Source organism: Myotis yumanensis, unplaced genomic scaffold, assembly GCF_028538775.1.
Source record: "Myotis yumanensis isolate MYYU_CA2020_CCGP unplaced genomic scaffold, mMyoYum1.0.hap1 SCAF_10, whole genome shotgun sequence".
Lineage (NCBI taxonomy): Eukaryota > Metazoa > Chordata > Mammalia > Chiroptera > Vespertilionidae > Myotis > Myotis yumanensis.
The window spans coordinates 38,391,643-38,416,134 of NW_027223761.1; the positions used below are offsets into that span (position 1 = coordinate 38,391,643).

The window sequence follows — 24,492 nt, forward strand, 5'->3', positions numbered from 1 at the left end:
CTTGTGCTTTAAGAGCTGTGCAGCATTGCAGATAAGGGTTTGGGACCATGCACGCTGCATGGCTAATATTAAATTGGTCAGGAGAAACCTCTCTGTGGAGGGGCATTTCCAATAAAGCATAAGCGACAACAACCAACCAACCATGCTAAGGTAGAGGGAAGGACATTCTGCAAGCAACCAGTGCAAGGGCCCTGAGAAGTGCATTTGTGCATTTGAAGAAAAGCAAACCAATGTGGATGGATAGAGCAAAAGGAGATTAACTCAAGAGCTAGGTAGAAGCCATGATAGGATTATTCTAAGTGCAATAGGAAGACAATGCAAAGTTGTAAACAATGACACAAACTAAATTATATAAAATAAATCTGGCTTTTTACTCTAAGGGGACAAAATTGTAGAGAAGTAAGAGAATTAACAGAAAGATCTGTTAGAATGTTGTAGAGTTTAATCCTGCAATATGGTGCTGGCTTGTAATAAAGGTTGAGAATAGTGGACAGATTAAGAAAGCATTTAATGTGTTAGAGGGGAATTTGTAGCTGGGTTAAGAGAAATGTGATGACAATATCAACATAAGATTTTAAAAAAGAGAAGCTCAACTAAACTGCAACAACACATACTCTTGTGGTCAACCCAGCATCTCAGTAAGACAGAAGCCAGGCCACTGAAAAAGCAAGTACCAAACAATGAAAAGAATCAGTACCATTAAATAAAAAACACGATCAAATCAAATAATACTTTGGAAATACTGCTATCAAATATCATAAACCTGCTACTTGAGAGAGAAGAAATGCCATTGTTTTTTAAAGGAATGGCCTCAACTACCTGTTGACTCCTGTACTGCCCAATGGAATGTTTGCTACTTTTTAAAGAATGTCAACACTAAAAATGTTTTTACAATATGTACAGGTAAATTACTATCAGAACCATATCATTCATCACTTTCATTATGAAAAATATTTAGTGGTCATTAAACCAATGCATTTAATCAGTTTCTGGCTTCATTAATTAGTCCCTAGGATTGCATCAGAGGTTAAAAGACAGAAATCTAGAATAGATCTTGTATTTTTATAAGAAAATATCTATATGAAAGACTCAAATTCAAAATATGATATGAATGCCAGTATGATTTGAAAAGCACACATACAGTGCTGTAATTAAAGTAAAATAAGATTTCAGGCCCCAAAGCTCTGGGGAATAAATTCCACGTCTGCCACTTGATAGATAGCTGGGTGATCTAGAAAAGTTAGATAACACTCTGAGACTCAGTTTCCTTATTTTAAAAAATGATGTAATAATAACATTTACCTCTCAAGGTCACCGTTAAATGAGATGTTATGTTAGAACACCTACAATGGATGTCAATAAATGAATAATCCATAACTGAGAATATACTTCAAATAAGCATCTACATATGCAAAGGACATTTAAAAATCAATAACAGCCTTAGCTGGTTTGGCTCAGTGGATAGAGTGTCGGCCTGTGGACTGAAGGGTCGCAGGTTCGATTCCAGTCAAGGGCATGTACCTTGGTTGTGGGCACATCCCCAGTAGGGGGTGTGCAGGAGGCAGCTGACCGATGTTTCTCTCCCATCGATGTTTCTAACTCTCTCTATCCCTCTCCCTTCTTCTCTGTAAAAAATCAATAAAATATATTTTTAAAAAATCAATAACAAATCCTACCTGCTGGTCAAATATTATAAGGGGACAGACTCCAGAAATCATCTCTATAAAACAGGGCTTATTTGTGCTGGACTTAGGACCATTTGGAATACAAGACCTTATGTACCTCAGCATCAGATATGCACAGGTTTGCTAACATTCCACTGAAAATCCAATGAGAGGAAATCCCATGAGACTGAGAAAATTAGGTGTATATACATGTACCTATACCAGTATGCTGCCTGACATACTCATTAAGGTCTCAGGGGCTTCATTTATTCTCTTCATTATTTGCATATAAGCACTGCAATGCATAGATCTAATTAGTTTTGAGACTTTATTTGCATCAACATAATTAGTGGGGCTATGCTTTGATCATCTGTGATATTTCTGAGAAGCAGTTATGACCTAGAACAACCGTCCTATGGTTCATATTTAGTCATTCCTTAGGGAGCTGCAGGAAAACCCACGATGCTGTTGTCTGTCAAAGTGACCCACAATTTAACTCACTCAGCCTTGGCATTTCCTGCTTTTCATACCTATTCCTACGTGGTCATAGATAGTACTGGCCAATCCATTGCTGTTTCTCACACACTGACCATGTGTCACAAACTCAGCCAGGGAAGAAGACTTGCACATAATCAGAGCCACCTCCCGTGCCACATCAACTGCATCAGCTGCCAAGTGTAGAAGTGAAGGAGACTTAGTGTTTGTCTCCTGTAAATACAAACAATAGTGAGAGAATGCAGATTCACAAATGCCCCAGTAGACAGTACCCGAAATGACTGTCTAGTCACCTGACTTCCTGACTGTGCCACCAAATTATCTTTCCTCTCCTTTTCTAACACATGCTTATCACTATTCATTTACACTTGGAGAATAAAAGAAAAATGGCTTAGCATATTCTCATGGGTTTTTTGCAGGCATGTAGTCTAGTCTATCTTTGCAAACAAGGACAACGTTGATGTCCATGTTGTACTAAGAAATAAGTAATGTTTGCAAACCATTACTTAGATACCAACCACTTGGCTAGCCAGATACGCTCTGGGAAGCAACAAATTGATGCGAATGTAATGGGACATGTAATACTGCTTGAACAAGACTATGCTCTGTGGTTGACTCCCACATCTTACAGAGATCTTTGCAAGAAACCACATTCAGAAACATCATATGGACATGGTTGACTGCCTCAAGTCTTGGTTAATGAATAACCTCCTTTTAAATGGGCGTACTGCTGGTCTCACAAGGTTTTCTATTTTGATTTTCTCTGGTCTCTTTAAAATTTCAGGAAAAACTCTGCATCTCAAAATGCCTATGAGTAAGAATAAACTGTTTTTACTACTGGGAATGATCTGTTTGGAACAAGGTAAATCTGCAACTCTCTCTCTTTCCAAAGGTAAGTTTCAAAGAAACTCTATAGTTATCCTTGTCTGAAGGAATAACCTTTACTGTCAATGAGCATCATAACTCCACTCCAGATTCCTTTGGGAAAACCAGAGAAGCAAATATATTTTGGAGACCTAACTGTCTTTCATGTAATTATTTTGAACTTTTCTCCTGAAATCAGCATATAAAACTGGGAAAAACGTTTATGGAATACAACTTTGACAAGTTGCGTTGATCTGGATTGTTCACTTATTTGGTCATGTTACACAACCTCATCCGCATTCATGGAACAAATTCTGGAAATCAGCATAAATTCTGAAGCATCTGTAATTTTTTGGAAAACTGTCTTGCTGGGAAATATGAAGCATGCTCACTGAGAATAGTTCTTGGCCGGCTTCTCCACAATCAGATTTGTGCCAATCCTGAGAATCATCATGTTTTCTCTCTTTGCTCCAATGAGTTCAGACTATAGCACATTTTATTTCTAAGGTACTGATGCTTCATTCAGTGAAACAGTTAGAAAATGAGCTTCCGATCCAATGTCACGGCTGCAGTGGGTTCGGAATCAAAAGGCTTAGTGTTATATCCATGCTTTGTCATTAATTAGCTGTGCATCTTTTTGATTCTTTGTTTTCCCATCTGTAAAAGGGATAACAGTACTCGATTCATAGGCATAGAATGGAGGGTTAAATGAGAAGTTATTTGAATGAGCTTTGTATATTTTAATATATTAACCTAAATAGCTGTGCTCTGAAGGATACGTTCTCTAGGAAAACCGTACGTTCATCCAGCCAACTTTTCTGTCTACTCTGTGCTAGGAATTGTGCCAAACCTTAGAAATGCAGAGGTGAATAAAGACATAGAGTGTGCTTTTTTTTCCTCAAGTAGTTCAGACTTCAATGAGGGAGACAAACAATTCACTATCACAATGTTGCATGGCAAAACTACAAAAGGGGAAAGAAAAGAGTACTACAGAGTAAAGAAGAGAGACACTTAAAACACATCTCGAGGAAATCAAGGAAGACTTCTCAGTTGAGGTGACCTCCAGTCTGAAGATAAGTATGAGAGGACTCAGCTAGCCAAAGAAGTGTGGTGATTGTGAGGCGGGGGTTTCCAGGCCTTTCTAGAAAACATAGAAAAGAATGATCTGCCATCCCTGGCACTTGCAAACATCTTTAATCTAATGTCTCTCTTAACTGACAAGTCAAAAAAAATTGAGGATAATAAGTAAATGCAATGTTTTCAGGGACAAAATCTTTTCCATAAAGACAACAAAGCTATTTCTCCCATTATCTGGCAACCCTTCTATCCTAACACCAGTCTGGTGTGTGAATCACGACACAGTCTTCTCTCCACTCTCCTTGAATAGTCTGCTACCTTCTACCCTCAGAGAGAATTAAATCTAATATCGAACAGTGTACCGGGTACCACAGACCATGGTCTCACACTCAGTCCCCTGTGAGGGGGAAAAGATGCACACACAATTACAATCTAAGACAGACTATGGCATCATCCACCTACTGAAGGAATTAACTGAGCAACTTCTATGTATCAGGAACTGTGTTAGATATTGTTGGATATAGGTATCTCTAAGATTAAGTTCATATCTTTGAGGAGCTCACTGTCTAGTTAGCTTGAAAGTCAGACATAACCAGCCCAGCCAGCCAGCGTGGCTCAGTGGTTGAGCACTGCCCTATGAACCAGGAGGTCAGGGTTTGATCCCTGGCCAGGGCACATGCCCGGGTTGCGGGCTCGATCCCCAGCAGGGAGTGGGGGGGAGGGGGGGGGGCCTGCAGGAGGCAGCCGATCAGTGATTCTCTCTCATAATTGATGTTTCTATCTCTCTCTCCTCCCTTTCTTCTGGAATATATATATATATATATAAAATTTTAAAATCAGAAATAACCATAATGTATGTAGTTAATGTCACAGAAGTACCGAGTGCTGTGAGGAGCCTCTAAGGCAGGGGTGGGGAACGTCAGGCCCGTGGGCCTAATAAGGCCCGCAAAGTCATTTGGTCTGGCCCTGCCAAGGCATTAGGGGTGAGTTAATAAATGTTTGACCAAATACAGCAGGCTAATTTTTAAGTTGATAGTTTTGCATGGCCCACAAACAATGTTATAAATACCCAAATGGCCCCTGGCAAAACAAAGGTTCCCCACCCCTGCTCTAGACACCTGAATTGCAAAGACCTTAAATAAGAGCAAGTTAATGCCCTGGTATCCCCCAAACCTGGAGACTGAGCATATTCTGAAAAATAGACCCAGATATACTCTTCATAACTATTAGCAATCATGGACTATGAAGGTATAAAACCCATTTCACTGCAGCACAGAAAAAAGAGAAGTGCTGGAACCAGAACCTTCCCAGCCATAAGCAAAAAGGGGCTGCATTCCTGCTAACCCAGTGAGGATCTACTTCGAAGGTCCTAATCTCCATATTAGAAAAGATTTTTTCATGCTACCTATGTTCTATGTGACAAAAGCTTAATGACCCTTCATACTGCAAACCACAGCAAACCCCACAACTAACTTAAAGCCATTCTGTAGTCTTTCTACATGATCCGGGCCCTACAGTTTTTCTTGCTCATAAGACTTTGCTGTGTCCCTCAATCTCAGAAGCTACCTAATAATTTTTTTTGTCTTTTCATTTCTCCAGCTTCCACTTGTGGGCAGAGTCAAGTGAAGGCACAGCCCTGGAATTACCTGAATGGTTTTAGTCGCATTGTTGGGGGAAGCCAAGTGGTAAAGGGCTCTTACCCATGGCAGGTGAGTCTCAGAGAACATTATCTGGTGGGTGGACTATGAGCTGTTTTGGGATTTGATACTTCAACATCATCTGCTACTCACTAGTGCACTCCATTCGGCCTAGCTCGTCATCAGAGATCTCATGAGTCTGTACAGGGGTTCAAGTCCCTCATGCTGTAGACCAGTTATACTGCAGAAAAGGTGTGTCCAGAATAGCTACATGCACTATTGGCTTGTTCCAAAAATTGAAAAAGACATCCCAAACTTTCAACTCCTAAAACAAAAATCCCACTTTAAGATGAAAAACTTTGAAATTTACAATTTAAAAAATAATTTTCTGATTCAATGCATAGATTTACAATATACTTATCTCATTATAGTTAAAGATGACCAGGGAAATCAAAGGTGTCATATCCACAAGTCTACTTTATGTCTGAGGTTTAAGATTTGTACCTATTCCATATGACCTCTCAGGGAATAATCAAGCCAACTACCTTCTTAGTAGCTAATGTCTGAAGAATTCTGTCTCAATCTAATTTCCTGGTCCTCCCCTGTCATAGAAATGTCTTTTAGCTTCTGCCCTTGGCCAATGGTGTTCACATTTATTCTCCTTACAAGTCCCCCACCTTTATTTTTTACCCTGGGAGCCACACTATATTCTTATCATTTACTTTTGCAAGTAGAGTAATAGCTCTTTATTTTTACCTCTCTTAAGTCAGTCATATGAACTTTTAGTCCAGTGGATATTTAGAATGGTTGGTCGATTGAGTTTGTATTCACTAGGTTGATGAATTAACTTGGTTGAAGAGCTGATTGATCAGTTGCTTACTTGGCATTTGGTTAGCTAGTCAATTCAGAACTCCATATTCAAATCATAGTCAGGGATGAATCACTGACTTTTACTTACTTGCTCTTTATTATATTCCTAGCCTTTTCTCTGTATTAAAATTTTTTTTTCAATCGTTCATTGAATAATATTTGGTCAAAAAGGGAACAATTCTAATAAATTGCTTACTTTCTTATTCCAACAATGGAATTAAAAGTATTACTTGTACCCTGTAAGTCATTTTAGAGTCAAATCAAATATCATGAACAAGATAAACCAAAGATGGAGGCAGAGTAAAAAATAGGCTTGAAGAAGTTGTAGAGGTCAAACAGTTAAGAGTGCCAGAAAATTATAGGGCCGGACTATCTCTCCAAGAGGCTTGGAGGACTTGGAGCACATGTTGTAAGACTCTTTAGCCCTCCCCCGTGGCCTTTCTCTCAGACCTGCTCATCTGGATTCTGCTGTATCTTACTATTCTTTTTCTTTCTCTTCATTTACAGATATTGTTTACATCGTTAGAGTAACAGTATTAATATTATTATAAAAATTAATAAATGCCATCAATGCATAAAAAATAAATACTATAGCCAATGATCTGAGATTAACCACCTGGGAACCAGGCTGGGAAGGTTCTGGTTCCAGCACTTCTCTTTTTTCTGTGCTGCAGTGAAATGGGTTTTATACCTTCACAGTCCATGATTGCTAATAGTTATGAAGAGTATATCTGGGTCTATTTTTCAGAATATGCTCAGTCTCCAGGTTTGGGGGATACCAGGGCATTAACTTGCTCTTATTTAAGGTCTTTGCAATTCAGGTGTCTCTGAAACGAAGGCAGAAACATATCTGTGGTGGAACCATCATCTCTCCACAGTGGGTGATTACGGCTGCTCACTGCGTTGCAAACAGGTAGGGGAGGGCCCAGCACATGTATAAAGGGCAGATGACTTCTCTCTTCCCTTAGAATCAGCAAAAATAACTCTTTAAAACAGGAACTGTGTGATGTATGCTTTAGTGAGAGAACATCTTCACTGCAAAACACAAATGGGGCTCAGTGATGTTGTCAGAGGGTACTCAATCTGGTAGAAAACATAATCTCTTGCAGAAGTAGTTAAATATGAATGGACATTAATAAAGAATAATATCCAAGTGAGAAAAAGCATCTCAAAGATATATTTGTGAAAGTTCTCTCCTGGTTTTCCTAAATTTCAGTGAAAAAGAATCATGCAGTTCATTATGCGCCTTAAGAAGTGAATAAAAGATAACAAGTAGAGGCCAGTAAAACATAAAGAAGGCTCCCACGTCTTCTTTCATATTGATCCCGCCTCTATGAGCTTCAATCTAACAACTTCCATCCTTAATCCACTTTCCTGTGTATTTCAAATGTTCTGTTGTTGCCAGTACTCTTGATGTTCATTAGGCTGCAATCAAGATCATGTCCCCATATTTATCCTATTTCAAATCTGCAAAGATGAGTAAGACATAATTCCTGCCCCCAGAGAGTTGACAGTCTAAAGAAGAATCACCTAATAATTCCCCTAATGTGGCAGGTGCCTAGGTTAGGGAGTTGCTATGTGTTAGGTTAGATACTTAATATAGCCAAGAGCCAGGAAAGTATATCAAGAGAAAAGTATGGCCTTTCTAGTTTTTTTTTTTATAAAATCTGGGAGCAAAGGGTCCCAAAAGATGGAAAGCTCAAAGCTCTTAATCCATCTCAGTTCATCCCATCCCGTTCCTTTCAGATAAGTTTGCTTCAGGAAGGGAAACAGAGTGGTCTTTCTCTAAATTATAAACATAAAGGAAGTAGGAAGATCCCTACTTCCCATTGTTGTAATCAGTCCAAAGTCCTGAGAGGGCATGCTCTCTGGGACAGCAGAGTTATGGTGCTGTTGTGCCGTTCACAATGTACATTCTGCATTAGCTCTCTGACAGTAAAGCAACATGCTTAGTTGGGATCACAAGTCACTCGCTGATACTGAGGCCAGGCCAACCACCTAGGGTAGCTAAATGAAGTCCACTACAGCTTTAGACCCCTGAATTACAAAGTATGTACAGCTTTAGACATCTTATAAATGAAATTGCAGAGCACTCGATTTATTACATCATTGACTCCTGAGGCCATTCATTACTACTCCCCAATCAAATTGAAAACCTCTGCATTTTTAGCAAGAGTGTGGGAATCATTCTCACTTTCTCTGTCCAGCAGCCTCCTACCCGCCCCCCCATTATCCATCCATGCCATTTTGAAGAGGCCACTTTGTCAACCATTACAACTGTACTCAGAGGCTCAATGAAATCAATTCATTCTACTACTTCCTCTTTAATAGAAATACTGCATCGACTTTGAACGTTACTGCTGGAAAACATGACTTGAGCCATAAAGAGCCAGGAGAGCAAACCCTCACCATTGAAAGCATCATCATACACCCCCAATTCTCCACCAAAAAACCAATGGATTATGACATTGCTCTTTTGAAGATGGCTGGCACCTTCTATTTTGGTAAACATTTCAGGCTCACTCTGAATTATCTATCCCATGTTCTCCACAAATTCTGTTCTATAGCACATTCCTTACAGTACATGATATGCCCAGCAATTCTGGGTCATGGACTTAGAGACAGGGGTTAGGGGTGGAGGGTCCCCTACCTGAAACACTTTTGCTTATAGCTTCAGATATAGGATTATGTAGAGTGTCTTTCTTTGTCTGACAAGTGACACCTGAAAGTGTCAGGGAGAAATATCACAACTCTTACAAGATCTTGGGGGGACCACCTAGATGCCAGTGGGTGAGTGCATCTGGTGACCTCTCCTCCATGCCCTGCCTTGCTCTTTTTTCAGGCCCGTCTGTGGGGCCCATGTGTCTTCCAGAGCCAGGAGAACAATTTAAGGCTGGATTGATTTGCACGACTGCAGGCTGGGGCCGCCTGACTGAAAGTAAGAACTTCTATGCCTCTACCCTTAACCAGATGTCAGAACTTTCTGTTGGGTAATCCAAAAACAGAATTTTTAAGCTGTTATTTTTTAAGAAAACAATTGTGCAAACATGTTTTAAAAGAGGAAATATAAAAATGTACTTAGAAGTTCAGGTCTTTTCAAAAGACACAAACCTGACTGGAGCAGGCATCTTCGACTCAGAAAGGGTAGAAGAGTGGCTCTCGTCTCTGTGTGTTCTAGACGGCATCCTCCCACAAGTCTTGCAAGAAGTGAACCTGCCCATCTTGACCCAGGAGGAGTGTGTGGCAGCTCTGCTAACCCTAAATAAGCCCATCAGTGGGCAGACCTTTCTCTGCACAGGCTTCCTTGATGGAGGGAGAGATGCATGTCAGGTAGGTGGGAGCAGCTAGGCTGATGGGTCCCAGGCAGGGCTTCCCTCAGCTATAAGAATGTACTCTGAAAAGAAGAGTCAAGAGTGACAGGAGAGGTTTGAGTCAAAATAAAGAGACAGTTTGAATAATCTGTTTATAGCAGGGAGTGTGAATTCAGAAGAGGTCTTCCACTTTTTCCAAAAGACTAAGTAACAGATAATGCCAATAATGAGCTCAGGGTTCTCCACCTCTGAAGAATGGGTGGCTCTTTCCTATCTAGAAGTTTCAGGTTCATGTATAACAGGATCCTTCCTTTTCTTCCATCCCTCCTGCTGAGCAAGACCTGAGGTCATTTTTACTACTGGGCAAGACTTCTTTGAGCCTGCAAGATGAGACGGGAACAGGAAGACAACCTGATTGTGTGATGAAAGCCTAGGATGCGGAGAAGGAGGTGGAGCTGATAGGCTCCAATGATACCCAAGGGTCTAATGTGAGCTGTGTTTGCCTGTTCTCCCAGGCCCGAGTCCAAATTATTAGAAGCGAAGAAATGTCATTCATCCTCATCTAGCATCTTTATGGGGGGGAAGCGTGAGCACTTTGGAGCACAGACACTGATCATGATGGTAACAGACGCTTTTCCCCCTCCAGGGAGATTCAGGAGGTTCCCTCATGTGCCGGAATAAGAAAGGGACTTGGACTCTCGCTGGTGTGACTTCCTGGGGTTCGGGCTGTGGTCGAGGCTGGAGGAACAATGTGCAGAAAGACGACCAAGGATCCCCTGGGATCTTCACAGATCTTAGTAAAGTGCTTCCCTGGATCCGCAAACACATCCGCATTGGTAATAAAGCTAGCACCTAAGGTCAAGAAGCTAGGGCCAGAGAGGGCCTCAGCAGAGTCCAGGCAAGTCAGGGCCACTGCGCAGACAGGCTCTGCTTCTGTTCTTAGGGCAACACATCAGGACTGTGGTATTTCCTAAGGCTAAAACAAGAGGAAAACATGGTGTGTGGTACAGCATACAGTCAATGAAACATGAATGCATCCATCCTAGCCTTTTTAAATTTGCCTTTAATTTAAACTATGTCAGCTGGTGATATGTACTCATCACTTCTCAACTATGCTAGCAAGATTCAGCATGCGATAGTATAGATCAGTGGTCATCGAGCACAGGGGACAATGTCTGGAGACATTTTTGGTTGTCACAACTAGGGGAAGGGGAGGGAGTGACATTAGCATCCAGTGGATAGAGGCCATGGATGCTGCTAAACCTCCTACAATGCACAGGACAGGCCCCGCAAAAAAGAATAATGCAGACCCAAATGTTAGCAATGCCCTGGTTGAGAAGGCCTTATACAGATCTAAGTACTGTAAGTCTGAAAAGGCCTGGGTCTACATATGCCTTCTACTAGCCTGACCAGTGAGTTAACTGAAACTTCATTTCTGCCTCCAAATCACCCTTAATTGTTTTCTTAACTGGTGGCTTCCAGCCCCAATAGGGCTTCTGTTTTTCCCCAAAGGGATTCATTCAAATTGATTCAGTAAGAACTTGGTTTTGTTTTCATGTCTATGGTCTGGTGGCAGGTACCTGCACCCTCAGTTCAAGCTATAGCTATCCCAACAATTCTTTTGTGGTTGTGGTGAGTTATTCCATCTCGAGCTTCCCTTCTCATGTAAAACAAGAGGGGTGGGCCAGATGACCTCTTCTTGCTCTGTGTAACCTCCAAGCTAATCTGGGCCTGTCTCTTAGTTCCCCTGCTTAATAAACAGAGTGACATCATCTCCTTAAAACAAAAAGGCCACTTTCTGCTTTGTCAACTTGTCCCTTCTGTTCTTTCCATAGATTACATTCTCATTAGTTGCATATTGACTTGAAAATCTCTGCACTTTTAAGCCAGGGAGTTGCTAACTTCTTGAAATATTGTTTAGGATACCACAAACCTTGAATTGCATCTTTCCTTTTCTTCCCTAGGGAAACGGAGAAAGAGCTCCAGAGGTGGGTATTCCTCCAGTCCTCTCCCCCAGAAGCATGACTTATATGTCAGTTCGCTTTATAATCAAACGTCTTCCTCAGCAAGAGCTGTCCTCGCTAGGTATAGAGCCACCACTTCGAAATCCCTGTCGGTCAGGACCCTCACCCAGCTGGAGCCCCAGATTCCCTCCCACTTCCCATCCTGTACATCCAGAGCTCCCTCACAATTCAGCAAACATTTGCTAGATCCTTGCTTTGCATCAGAGACTTGAAGGAGGAGGATAAGGTGGTGCAGATGTGGTCAAGAAGCTACACACCTTGCCCTGAAAGTGCCCTTACTTATTCAGGGAACTCACCCTGGTGTTATGTTGCAACACGGCAGTGAATTCACTCTGTGACTTGGGGAAGCTCCTTTCTACTTCTGGACCTAAGTTTCTTCATTCATAAAGAAAAGAGTTTGGACCAGATGGTTTCCAAGGCATCTTGAGCTCAAATCTCTGGTGGTTCTGTGAGTCTGTGGAACTACCTACAAAGAGCAATGTGAGGAAGAGTACCCTGAGAGCGCAGAGGAGTAAGTGGCTCTTCTGGCAGGAAAAAAAAAAAGGCAGGGAGGCTTTGAAGCACAGACATCTTCTCTTCTAAGTTGAATCTCAAAGGACAAAGGTTGAGAAGAATTTTGTCAGGTGGCAATGGGATTCAGGTAAAGAAAAATATTCCAGCTGCCATCCTGGATGGGTACTAAAGGATGGAGATAGGAAAACGTAGGTTGTAATGGAGACCAGTCATCTCAAAGCAGCTGAAGTGCAGGATAGGTGATAGGTTAATGAGGGAGATTAGAAAGATAATGTGAGACCACATTATGGAAATTTGAATGCCAGTCAAAACAGGAAGTTGATTAAATGGATTAGAGCTATAGTTCAGTGGCATAAGAGTCGCACATAGGGAAAATATATATAGGTCAGAGGGGAAAACAATTTGAGGTGGATTTATGAGATTATACATTAGTTCAAGAGACAAGAAATATAAGCTTGACCTAGGGCAAGGGCCAGAGGATGAGGAGGGAACAGAAACAAGAAGAATTAGGACTTGTTGGTCACTTAGATGAAGGGTAGAGACGGGGGAATCAAGGATGCTACCGAAGTTTTAGGCAGGACAGACTAAGAAAGGGGCCTATAAAAATAATCAAAGCTGAAGTGGAAGCACTCTTGCATACCCAGACAAATTTCATTTGTAGCATGTTAAGTTTCAGGGGCGATACCTAGGAGACGATTGAAAAATCAGGTCTAAAGTTTAGAAATGTAGAGATGATATTGAAACTGAGGGTATGAATGACACTGGTCAGAGGGCCCAGGCCAAGAGAGATGAAAATTAATGACAGAACCTGGGAACTACCTGTATTTATAGAATGGAGTATGGGGTCAGAGAAAGAAGAGGGAAGGGAAAAATAATCATAGAATCTCAAGGTTAAGCAGGACCTAAAAGGAACAAAAATAAATAAACAAAAGGCATCTGGAACCAAGGCAGGAAAAGGTTTCGTGAAAAAAGGAAGCGTGCATAACGAAGATCCAGGAGGTCCCAGCGTCTGTCTGGGTCCTGGAAAGGGAGGGCTGCTGTGACTAGCCATCGTTGTTTGCCTGATTCTGTGGCTTCCCTCCCAGCCGCATGCAGGGAGAAGGATCATGTGGTCAGGGAGTCGGAGGGGGAGCTGCACTTCCCAGAGAGCCCCTACCTCTATTATGACAGCAAGCAGTGAGTAGCCCCCTCTGCCACTCCTCCCCCGACTCCTACCTCCGGTCTGACTGTGCCCAGTAACGGGGACAGCCACTTTCTGTCTAGAAATAACACCCTCCTGACGTATCTGCCTGCAGACTTTGTGTCTGGACGCTGTTGGTACCTGAGGACATGCATGTGTTACTCAGCTTTTCCCACTTGGATGCAGAGTCTTGTGACCACAATTACCTGTCAATGCATTCTTTAGAAGACAGACTTCTTGGTGAGTGGATTTCCACATTGTCAAATGGACACCAGTGCTGAGAGGGCTTCGTGGGGCCTGGATACAGTATGTCTGGCACTGAGCCATCTGTACCCACCACATTTCCTGTCTCCAACTTTTGAAACTCAGCATGGATGGTGGAAAGGAACTAAATCTGGGGCTGTGTGATGGCTGGGAGGCCACAGTGAATTTTACTCGCTGCATCGGCTTCCCATGGAACCAGGCTTCCGAGCTCATTTCAGACCTGGAGCCCATCAGGAGTAAAATGTAGGCACCCTGCAGGGCCCCTGCCTCCCAGGCAGCATGGGGCTTTTCTAGGCATGAAAACCGTCTTCCCCTGTCTCGTTCAGCTAAAAGTAAAAACAGATACTCATGAGTAGGAGAGAAAAGTTGCTTATATAAAACACAGAAATGAAAAGGCGTTTCTGTGGTTCTTAACTGGAGGTGATTTTGCCTTAGAAGCTTTTTTGGTGTCACAGCTGCAGGGAGAAGTGCGGGCATCTAGAGGTCAGAGGCCAGGAATGTGCAAAACACCCTACAATGCACAGGAGCCTGAACACAAAGAACGTTCCAGTTCAAAATGTCAGTAGTGCCAAGGTTGAGAAACCCCGGGTTAGACGATCCTGCACTATCATGACAAGTTCAGGTCTCCTTCAGTCTTTGAATGGGTGCTGTTTTCTAGACTGTGAACAAAGAATCTTCTGATGTTGCAGGGAAATTCTGTGGAGAAAGCCTCGCTTCATCAGTTCTTGTTGCCTCCAACTCTTTGAGGCTGAAGTTCATCTCTGATGCCACAGATTATGCCGTTGGTTTTAATCTCACCTACAAAGCTCTTAAACCAAACTACCTTCCTGGTAAAACCATTTTTCTTTTATCACACACTATCCAGGGCTTTTATAAAAGTTGAGGCCCCATAGGAATTGGGTGAGGGGCAGGGAGCCCCCTCTCAAGGCCCCCTTGGCTCCAAGGTGGAGAGGAGCACAGGCCTGTGAATCAGCATAGAGCAGGTACAGGTGTGCTGGTGTGAGACGCCAAGCACAGCACTCCTATGGTGCTGCGATTGCACACCTAAGTGAGCTGAGCATGCCCAGTGAGTTCTGGAAAATCAGTGCATGAACCTCTTCCTTCTTGCTGGCTCAGCCTGCAGATTCAGGTCACGCATCATTTGTGGGAGACAAGAGGAAAAACAAAGGGGTTCCTCTTTGCTTGGCTGATGCCACAGTTTACATGTTTTCCCTTGTGTTTCAGATTCTGGCTGCAGTTCCTTGGCTGTCCTTTTTGAAGAAGGCCTCATACAGAGTCTTCATTATCCTGAATATTACAATGACATGGCCAACTGTAACTGGGTATTTCAAGCCCCCAAACACTACCTAATTAAGGTACTGACTCTGGCTTCCCTTCCTTTGCCATGGTATCTCCACAGAATAGCTAACAGAAGCACCACAGGGCAGCTTTTTTATCTGATCTATTCACTGCTGTAACCCTAGTCCCTATTCCCTAGTATCTGGCATATAACGCTTTCAACAAATACTTGTAGAATAACAGACTAGCCTATTTCTCCCTGTAACTACCCACACTCACCACCAGATGGCAATTGCACACTTTACTTTTCGTTGAAGTGCTGCCTTAATCTTTGTACCTGGTAAAATTGTTTTAATCATTCCCTAGTCCAGTGGTTGGCAAACTCATTAGTCAACAGAGCCAAATATCAACAGTACAATGATTGAAATTTCTTTTGAGAGCCAAATGCTTTAAACTTAAACTATATAGGTAGGTACACTGTTATTAACTTAATTAGGGTACTCCTAAGGCTTAGGAAGAGCCACACCCAAGGGGCCAAAGAGCCGCATGTGGCTCTCGAGCCGCAGTTTGCCGACCACGGCCCTAGACTCTTCTAGAAACACTCTAAGTGATGGTTAACAAAAGGCGATGACAGTGAGGCCCAAATCATCCGCTCTTGTGCAGAGGGGACAAGGCAAGCACAGAGGAACCAGCATCGAGCAGGTACAGATGCACTGGTGTGAGCGTCATGACATGTACTGGAAGGTGAAGCGCAGGCCTATGTATGGAGAACCTTGAATGCCTGGATACAGAGTTTAGTCAGCACTCAATTAGTGGTATTTGTGCCCATCTGTTTGTTCATTAAACACTAGTGAGCCATCTGTACAGAGATGCCTCCGGTAGTTGAAAGTGAGACTGCATTCACAATGAGGTGGAACTAGGCATTTATTTAGAAGTCTTTCTCTTAAAATGATAATTGAAAGCAAGAGAACATGAAGTTGAGAAAGTAGAGTAGAAAATAAAGGGGGAAGAATAGGGTGAACAATACCACGAAGTTCTCAGATGTTCAAGAGGCAAAAAGTGATCTGAAACCCAGGAGAACCAAATTAGTGTGATGTTATAACTGTCTAGAGAATGGAGCCTTTAACTTAGAACATAAAACAAAATAAACAAACAAAATGATGTGGGCAACACTTTGAATTTACTACACAAAGTCAGAATTTAAAGAGAAGGAGGACTGAGCACTCATTGTCCAGTCCCCACCTCAGCCCCCAATAAAAAGGTAGAATAACTGGACTGGACAACTGACCAACAGAGAGGAGGCAGAAGTGTCTGAAATATCAAATTAAGTCCAGTCTCAGGAGCAGAAACAAGATCACACAGGTCTTACCAATGAGTGGAAGAAGAAGACACAGAGGAGGTGAGCATAGATCTTTTCCTAAAAGTTCCTGAAACCCAAACACAGGCAGGGCAGGTGTTTCAGGAGGAAGAAGTATTAAGGGGAGATATGTTATTAGTGATGGAGGATAAAAGTTTAAGAATGAGCATTTTCTGGAAGGAGGATGAAGACACATTTAGTTGAAAATCTGAACGTGCCAGAGCTAGAAGTGATTTAAAAACATCTATTCAATAAATGCCCACGGAGTGCCGAGCATCCGTGAAATGAGGCTCTCACACCCCCAGTGACAGGATCATCCCAGGCCTCAGCCAAGACAGTAATTTGGAAATTAGCATTCCAAGTCATAACTGTGTGCTTACCATGACTCAGAGAGAAAAGGGTTTACTTCAAGAAAGCATCCCAGTAAGGGTTTAAGAAATGTTTGAATGAATCCTGTGTCTGACTCGGCTCCTTCTCCCCATGCCTACATTCACCATGAACAACCATTTGCCTCCGCTTTTGTCCTATCCATGCAGTCCTATGTCTCCAGCTGAGTGTGCAGGCTCCATTGAACCCTATCATCTGTATGCTTACAATGTGAACTCCTGCTTCATCAGCCCTTCATCCCACTGCTCTTCTCTTCGCACTCCACTGGCCAGTGCTATCCAACTGCTCAAATATTGTTCTTTGCTCCTCCTAGGAAAGAGCAAGGGAGCTTAAATATCTGCATATTTTCCCACCCTTACATTTGGATTATATTTGGTCACTTACATGTTTCAGCAGGTTTTGGGAGCCTAGGGTATAGCATACGAAACTAAGTAACTTAGCCCACTCATGAACATTCCACTAACTTTCTCGTCTAAGGTCGAACTCCAGAGCAAGTTGCGCAATCCACACTTCTCTACCTAATCAAAATCAGGTAATCCGTCCCTATTATTTCCTCTGGATGTAATGTGGAGTCTTCTCAGCTTTCCTTTCAGAATCTGGAAATAGAGGAGAGTGGAGACTGCACTTCCGACTACGTGACAGTGCACAGGGATGTAGAAAGGAAGAAGGAAATAGGTGTGTGTTCCTGGAGTTCAGCTGCCCTGGTTTGTGTTTGGACCCAGTCCTTTTGGGGAATAAAAAGGATCTGGCTCAATGGTCCCTCATTCTCCCCCATCCCTCCCTACGCTCTCACCACCACCACTTCCTCTCCTCCTACATCAGGGGCAGGAGAAGCAAGAGGGAGAATCACAGGACTGTTTGAACAGAAAATACGGACAGCCCACATAAGCAAAGGGTCAGAAAGGGAAAGTGCTATGGAAATAGGAGTGTTTGAGAGTTAAACAGAATAAAAATGTTGATGAGATTAAAAACATATTAAAAAGAAGCCACCTAGTGACAGCCACCAGGAAAGTTTATTTCCTAACAGTTACCTAAAGGACAATTATTTTTTTTCTTTAATGCAATGTCACGTCTATTTGCTGGCCCTTGACCGTATCTCGCCTGGGCTTGGCTTGACCCAGCTCGGTTGTGTGGCTTTGCTGCCCCAGCCCCTGTGCTGAGCTCCTCTGGTGTGATGCTCATCAGTTTCCAGTCAGATGAAAATGTGACCTTCAGAGGCTTTCAGGCTACAGTCTCCTTCATCCCTGAAACAGGTAAGAAGGAAGAGGCACCAGGTCCAAATTCTCATCCTCATAACGTGTTAATCAAGTCTCATCATCTGCAGCAGTTCTGTTCTAGAAAGTCGCCATAAACACTGAAATTAGTGACTACTGAACCAGTGTTCCTAGGGAAGATGCAGGGTTAGGCTCCTCTGAGCCTCTGGTTTTATATCTATTTCTGTTGAACGTCACCTTATTTAATATATATTGTTGATTCATTAACACTGAACTCACAGCCAATACCCTGTAACTCAAACCTGAACAAAGCTTATCTATCACAGGCATCTTCAAAGGCAGTACAGCCTCCTTGCACTTAGGAACACCAGATGGCACTTCAGCACAAAGCTCAGGGCCATTTTAAATAGCAAAATCACCAACAAATCACACAAAAATGCAACAACAACAAAAAACACACCCCACAACAAAACATGGCACTAAAGAGACCATGGCAAGAACACTTAACTGACAGTATGAGAGCTGAAACAAGAAGGCAGAGTGTCAACCTCCTTAGGCCTCAGTGAGGGACACCTGCATGTGGTGACTCAAATTCTTCACAAATGTCCATGAATGACCTTGGAAATACCAGGAATGCTGGCTTTGAGCTGCAAATAAATGTTAGTGAGGAGGTAAGTTTGCAAATACAGAATCCTCAAAGGATGAGGATCAACTGCATATCTGAATCTTGGCCTATGCTTACTAGATCTGTGACCTCAGAGTCATCTAAGGTTCATTTACTTCAACCTTACAACGGGTGACTAACACATGCCTAGTAAGAATGTAGTGAGGATTAAATCAGATAAGGTATGCTTGGCCAAGAGCAGGTATGCCTGACACGTAACAGGGGCTCCAAAATATGAAATGTCTTCACCAACCCCCAGTCCCTAGACACCTGAATTACAGTTTCCTTCCAAGCCCTCACACCCATGAACACTTTGTCCAAACTCCACAAAGCTTCTCAAGTTGTTCATTCTTGTTAGGGGGTAAGCAGCTACTTATGGCAAAGCCAGGTTACAGTTAAGATACTACACTTTTTAGTTAAAATACCCAGAGTTCAGCTAACTGAGATGCCCCAGAATTGTAACAATAATAATGTCCTGCTGCGTCCCGAGCACTGGCCTGGTTTGTGTGACCTGAGCATTATATTATGCTTACACCCAGATTTAAACATCTCCAGATCAGAGGCTGAGTCAATGCTTCTGGAGACATGGAATGTCCTTCCTGAAGAATACAATGCGTCCGGTAAGCTGGTATTTTGTGTGTGTTTCTTTAATCCTCACTGGAGGAGTGAGGATATTTTTTCCATTGATTTTTAGAGAGAGTGGAAAGGAAGAGGTAGAAGGGAGGGAGGAGAAAGAGCGAGAGAAACATTGACGTGAAAGAGACACATTGATTGGCTGCCTCCTGCTTGTGCCCCGACCAGAGCCAGGAATTAAACCTGAAACCGAGATATGTGCCCTTGACTGAGAATTGAACCCAAGACACTTTGGTCCATGAGCTGATGCTCTAACCACTGAGAAACCAGCCAGGGCCAGTGAGCTGTTTTGAGGAATGTGACCAAGAGATACACATAGAGAGTTTCAGCCAGCGTTCAATCAGAGAACCCCAAAAGACATGTCAGAGTCCTTACCTCCAGTACCCCAGAAGGTGACCTTATTGGGAGAATCTTTAGAGAGGTAATCAAGTTAAAGTGAGGTCACGTGTGGGGACCCCAATCCAATATGACTGGTGTCCTCATAAAAGGGGAAATCTGGATGCAGAGAGAGACACACGCACACAGGGAGGACGTCACATGAACATGAAGGCAGACACTGGGGTGATGTAGTGTCTTTAAGCCAAGGAACAACGAAGTTTTCCAGCAAACCACCAGAAGCTAGGGGAGAGGCATGGAAGAGCGTCTCTCTCACGGCCCTCGGAAGGAACCAACCTTTCCAACACCTTTATCTCGGACTTCTAGTCTCCAGAACTGTGACACAATAAATTTCTGTTTTCCTAAGACACCAGTCTGTGATGTTTTGTTGCGGCAGGTCTGGCAAGCTAATACACCAGGAACTGGCTTACATGACTGTGGGGCGGACTAAGCAAGTCAGTCCAGGGGGCAGTCACAAGGGAAGCTCACACACAGGACACTGGCATGCACAGGCATGGCTGAAGCCGTTCTCCACAGGCGGAATTTCTCCTCTCCTCTGGGCAAGCCCCAGCTCTGCTTTTAAGGCCTTTCCAGCTAATGAAGTCAGGCCCACCCAGCTAGGCCAGGATGCCCTTCCTTCCACAGTCACCTGATTAGGGACTTTCATCACCTCTGCAAAATCCCTTCCCACAACATCTCACTTACGTGTGACTGAATAACTGGGGGCTGTAGCCGAACCAAGCTGATACATCAAAAAACCCATCACACAGAGCTCTTTGGGCTGTGGTCATTGTCCCTTTTGCTCAAAGCAACACAAATGACCCAATCACAGACCTTCCTCCAAAAGCATCTCTTAGCTTCAGCTTTGTCAGCTGAAAAATGGAGTGCTTCTTTAAATCTGAAATCAGGAACTTTTAAGCTTGCATGACATGACAAATTCCTTTGTTTGTTTGCTTGTTTGTTTAATGCACTGAGTGTAGCACAGGGTGCCGGGGTTCAGGGGAAGAACACGAGGCTGGATTCAGAAACATGGGCTTGTGCTCCAGCTTTGCTATTTTCAAGCCATGTGATCAGGGACAAGGCACGGACTCTCTCTAAGGTTCTTTCTCCAAAATAAAGTGGTTGTAAAGAGATCACAACAATTTCAGAAGGATATGCTCCATTATGGGAAATATTCTGTAAACTCTGCAGTTCTATGAAAATGAAGCTTTTACAATTATTCTTAGAATGGAGGCGTTAGCCCAGTTTGCTCTATCTTAACTTGTTCATAATTTTAAAAACAGACACTAATTGTCCCCACAAACAAAACTCTGTTTGAAAACCTTCTGCTTTTGTTCCTCTAAGAGACAAGGAAGCAGAGGCTGGGCAAGTTAGTGAACGACCAAATTCCTGGTTGTGTTCAAGTAGGAGGAGGGGCCAACTTCCTTCTTGTCTTTCTGTTGGACGCTTTCCCCTTCTCCCCTTCCTGAAGGCTGGCCTTCCTCCTGCTGCAGGTCTGAGGCTCCCGGCCCCAGGCTGGCAGCCATTTCCCTGGAAACTGCATGTGCTGCCCCACTTACTTCCTGTTGTCTCCACAGCCCAAGCTGTGAACTCACATTTACTACCTTCTGGAGGCTCTACCCCAGCCCCTGCCATAACAGATGCTGTCTGGGAAGAGTTGAAGCAACTGCTATAAATATTGGTCGGGAGCTACACCAGTGGGCGTAGCTCTGCAGACATAGCTGCTCAGGAAGGATCCTCGGGCTATGGGTGCGGGAGTGATGGCGGGAATAGGACTCTACAAACTGTTCTTCTGACTTTTCTCAAACACAGTTTCTGGCAAATTCTGGTCATTCCCAGTGTCTCAAGCCTCTTGCCTTTATACAGTCTTACTCCATCAGGCCCCAGTGAGCCTCCCATTGCCAGGAGCGTGCAAGGTTTTCCATGCCATGTTTCTGCTATCCAAGTTGAGGCTGAAGACATTCCAGAAAGAAAAGTGTTACCTTTGCTTTATGACCATCTACAGTGCTGGGGGGTGGGGGAGCGGGGGGAGATCCTGACCAGGTGGCATCGACATACTTTAAAATCCTTGAAGAGGAAAACCAAGGGAACTCCGATTCAAGAAATAGTCCGCACTGATCATGGTGTTGGGTGCTCGGAATGGGTAAGGTGCTCCATCAGTGTTGTCTCATAAAGCTCACCCCAGTCAACTAGATTTATCTGCTGACATCCTTTTCTCAGGATGACATTTTTGCACAATGCACAAAGGACAGGCCAGAGCCAGGATGAAGAGGAAGGGATGGAGTGGGTGGCCACTTGTGTGGCCTGGCAGAGACGACAAGCTGAAGACGTGGCCAGGCAGCAGGAGGCTGCTGAGGGAGGCTGTGCACATGAGAAAAGAAACCCATAATAATAGCAATAAGAGCAGAAGAACTAGAGGGCAGGGGCTCCTCCTGGCTCCTCTGGTCCCAATCACAGGAAATGTTTTTTTTAATAAATCTAAGTAAAAACAAATAGGCCTAAGAGACAAAAACAGTCATTCACTTAGTGTATTAGTTACCCATTGCTGCTGTAACAAATTAGCGCACATGTACTGCCTTTGAAAAGCACAAATTTATTCTTTTCCAGTGCTGGAAGCCAGAAGTATAAAATCAGTTTCACTGGGCTAACAAGGGGCTGGTTCCTTCCAAAGGCTCTGAGGGGAAATCTTTTTCTTTGCCTTTTTCAGCTTCTGGTGGCCGCTGGCATTCCTTGGCTTGCAGCCCCTTCCTCCAACTTCAAAGTTCATTGCTCCAATTTCTGCTTCTGTCATCACATTGCCTGCTTCTCTGTCTCCTCCTGCATCCCTCTCATAAAGGATATTATGATGTTGGGCCCACCAGACAATCTAAGATAGTCTCCCCATCTCAAGCACTTTAACTTAATCCCAGCTACAAAGTCCCTTTTGCCACGCAAGGTAGCATTCACAGGTTTCTGGGATTAGAATGTGGGTATACTTTGGGAGCCATTCACTGTACCACAATTGAGGCGAAACAGCTAACACCTAGGAGGTGGTCATGTGTTGAGGGGGTAAAATGGAAATAAATACTTTTCAAGGTCAAAAAGCTAATTAAAAGTCCACAACAGCCTGAAAATTGTTTAGAGAGCAAATGCTCATTAAGCATCAACTTGGTCAGGGTGTTGGTTCCCCCAGGGGAGTTCAGCAGTGAGGGAGACCTGGTACTGCACAGGAGACGCTGTCTTGTGGGGCAGAGTCTCTATATACTTCAACAGGGACAACAGATGTTCCTTCTTTCTTTTTTCCAGCAAGCACTTGCGGGAGGCCTGTTCTTTGCCAGGCCCTATTACCAAGCTGGGCATTTAGAGAGTGAGAGGTACTCATGGTAAATTTCAGGGGATTAGTAGAAGAGAAGCCGAAATCTAGGCAGCAGGAGAGTAAGTGAGGGACCCATATGAAAAGTGTGTGTAGGAGTGCTGAGGAGAGGAGGGACTCTCTGCCCTGTCAAAATTACTGGGAGTCCAGATAAGGGCCTGCCTTTTATCCTGCTGTAAGACTGATAAAGGAGGATGTGCCATCTGCCTCTCTGGTAACATGAAGGACTGTGCAGGGAAAATGAGAAGGGAGAATGGAGGGAAGAGGCAAACTACTACGAAAGCCACAGGAAAAGGAGAGGCGAGTTTTAATTCCAAATGCAAAAATGCTTTTGATTGATAAAAAAATGACATTCGTTCTTTCATTCATGTAATAAATATTGATTGAGCATCTACCAATTGCCAGACACTACTCTACCTGGGATACAGCAGGAGCTGAAACAGACAAAGCAAGTCTTGGCCTCATGGAGCTTCCATTACAGTGGAGAAAGGCAGTAAACAAGTAGGTAAGATATGTGTAAGATATGGTGGTAAGTCTTACGGGGCCAAATTAATTAAGGAAGCAGCATAGAGTTGTAATGGAAAGGACTGTTCCTTCCTTTAGTATTTGTGGAGCATCTACCACGTGCGGGGCAGTGTGCTAAATGCTGCAGGGCAGAGATGAATTTATTCATTCATGACAGTCACAGTGCTTAACCCTGGGGAAGCCAGGTTTCTGCCCTATAATAGAATTTCCAGGCAAATGTGAGAATCAATTCTTTATCGATTGAATATTCAAGATGTATAATTATAAACTGAAGTAAAAGCTATGACTAGAATGTAATGTATACATCTAATTAAATTGGGGGACAGGAGCAGGCATATCTGAGGAAGTGATAATTGAGCCGAGAACCAATGAATATATGAGTGGATGATATAAATACTTGTTATAAACTATTATAATTAGAACAGGGGTGGGGCAACTAGCTCAATGTAAGAAAACAGAGAAGCTAGAACTAGACTTGTACATATCTAAAAAATGATATATGACAGTGATGGCATTGCAGGTTAGTGGCCAGGTAAAAGCAATTCAATAAATGTTACCAAGACAACACGTTATCCACATGGCAAAAATTAAATTGGATCCCTGCTTCAAACCATACACAGAAATCAATTTCAGGTGGTTGAGAGACTTAAATGTACAAGAAAAACCTTTAAATTTTATCAGAGAAAATATAAAATCTCTTTAGAATCTTGGATATAATTAGGCAAGTCACAAAAAGCACTGACCATAAAGATTGAAAATCAAAACATTTAACTACATTGCAATTACCAACTTCTATTCATCAAAATAC

General features: G+C 43.0%; 1 protein-coding gene across 1 annotated transcript; it reads left to right on the forward strand.

The window, feature by feature from the left end:
* The first annotated feature begins 2,963 nt into the window (after positions 1-2,963).
* On the forward strand, positions 2,964-21,396 carry OVCH2 (ovochymase 2). The gene is made up of 16 exons (XM_070426997.1): positions 2,964-3,051; positions 5,700-5,809; positions 7,429-7,520; positions 8,939-9,111; positions 9,450-9,545; positions 9,786-9,937; positions 10,565-10,754; positions 11,883-11,906; positions 13,541-13,631; positions 13,751-13,875; positions 14,589-14,729; positions 15,124-15,254; positions 17,503-17,596; positions 18,043-18,174; positions 19,330-19,427; positions 21,385-21,396. The coding sequence occupies exons 1-16, from the start codon at positions 2,964-2,966 to the stop codon at positions 21,394-21,396; spliced, it is 1,749 nt and encodes a 582-aa protein (XP_070283098.1).
* The last annotated feature ends 3,096 nt before the right edge of the window (positions 21,397-24,492 follow it).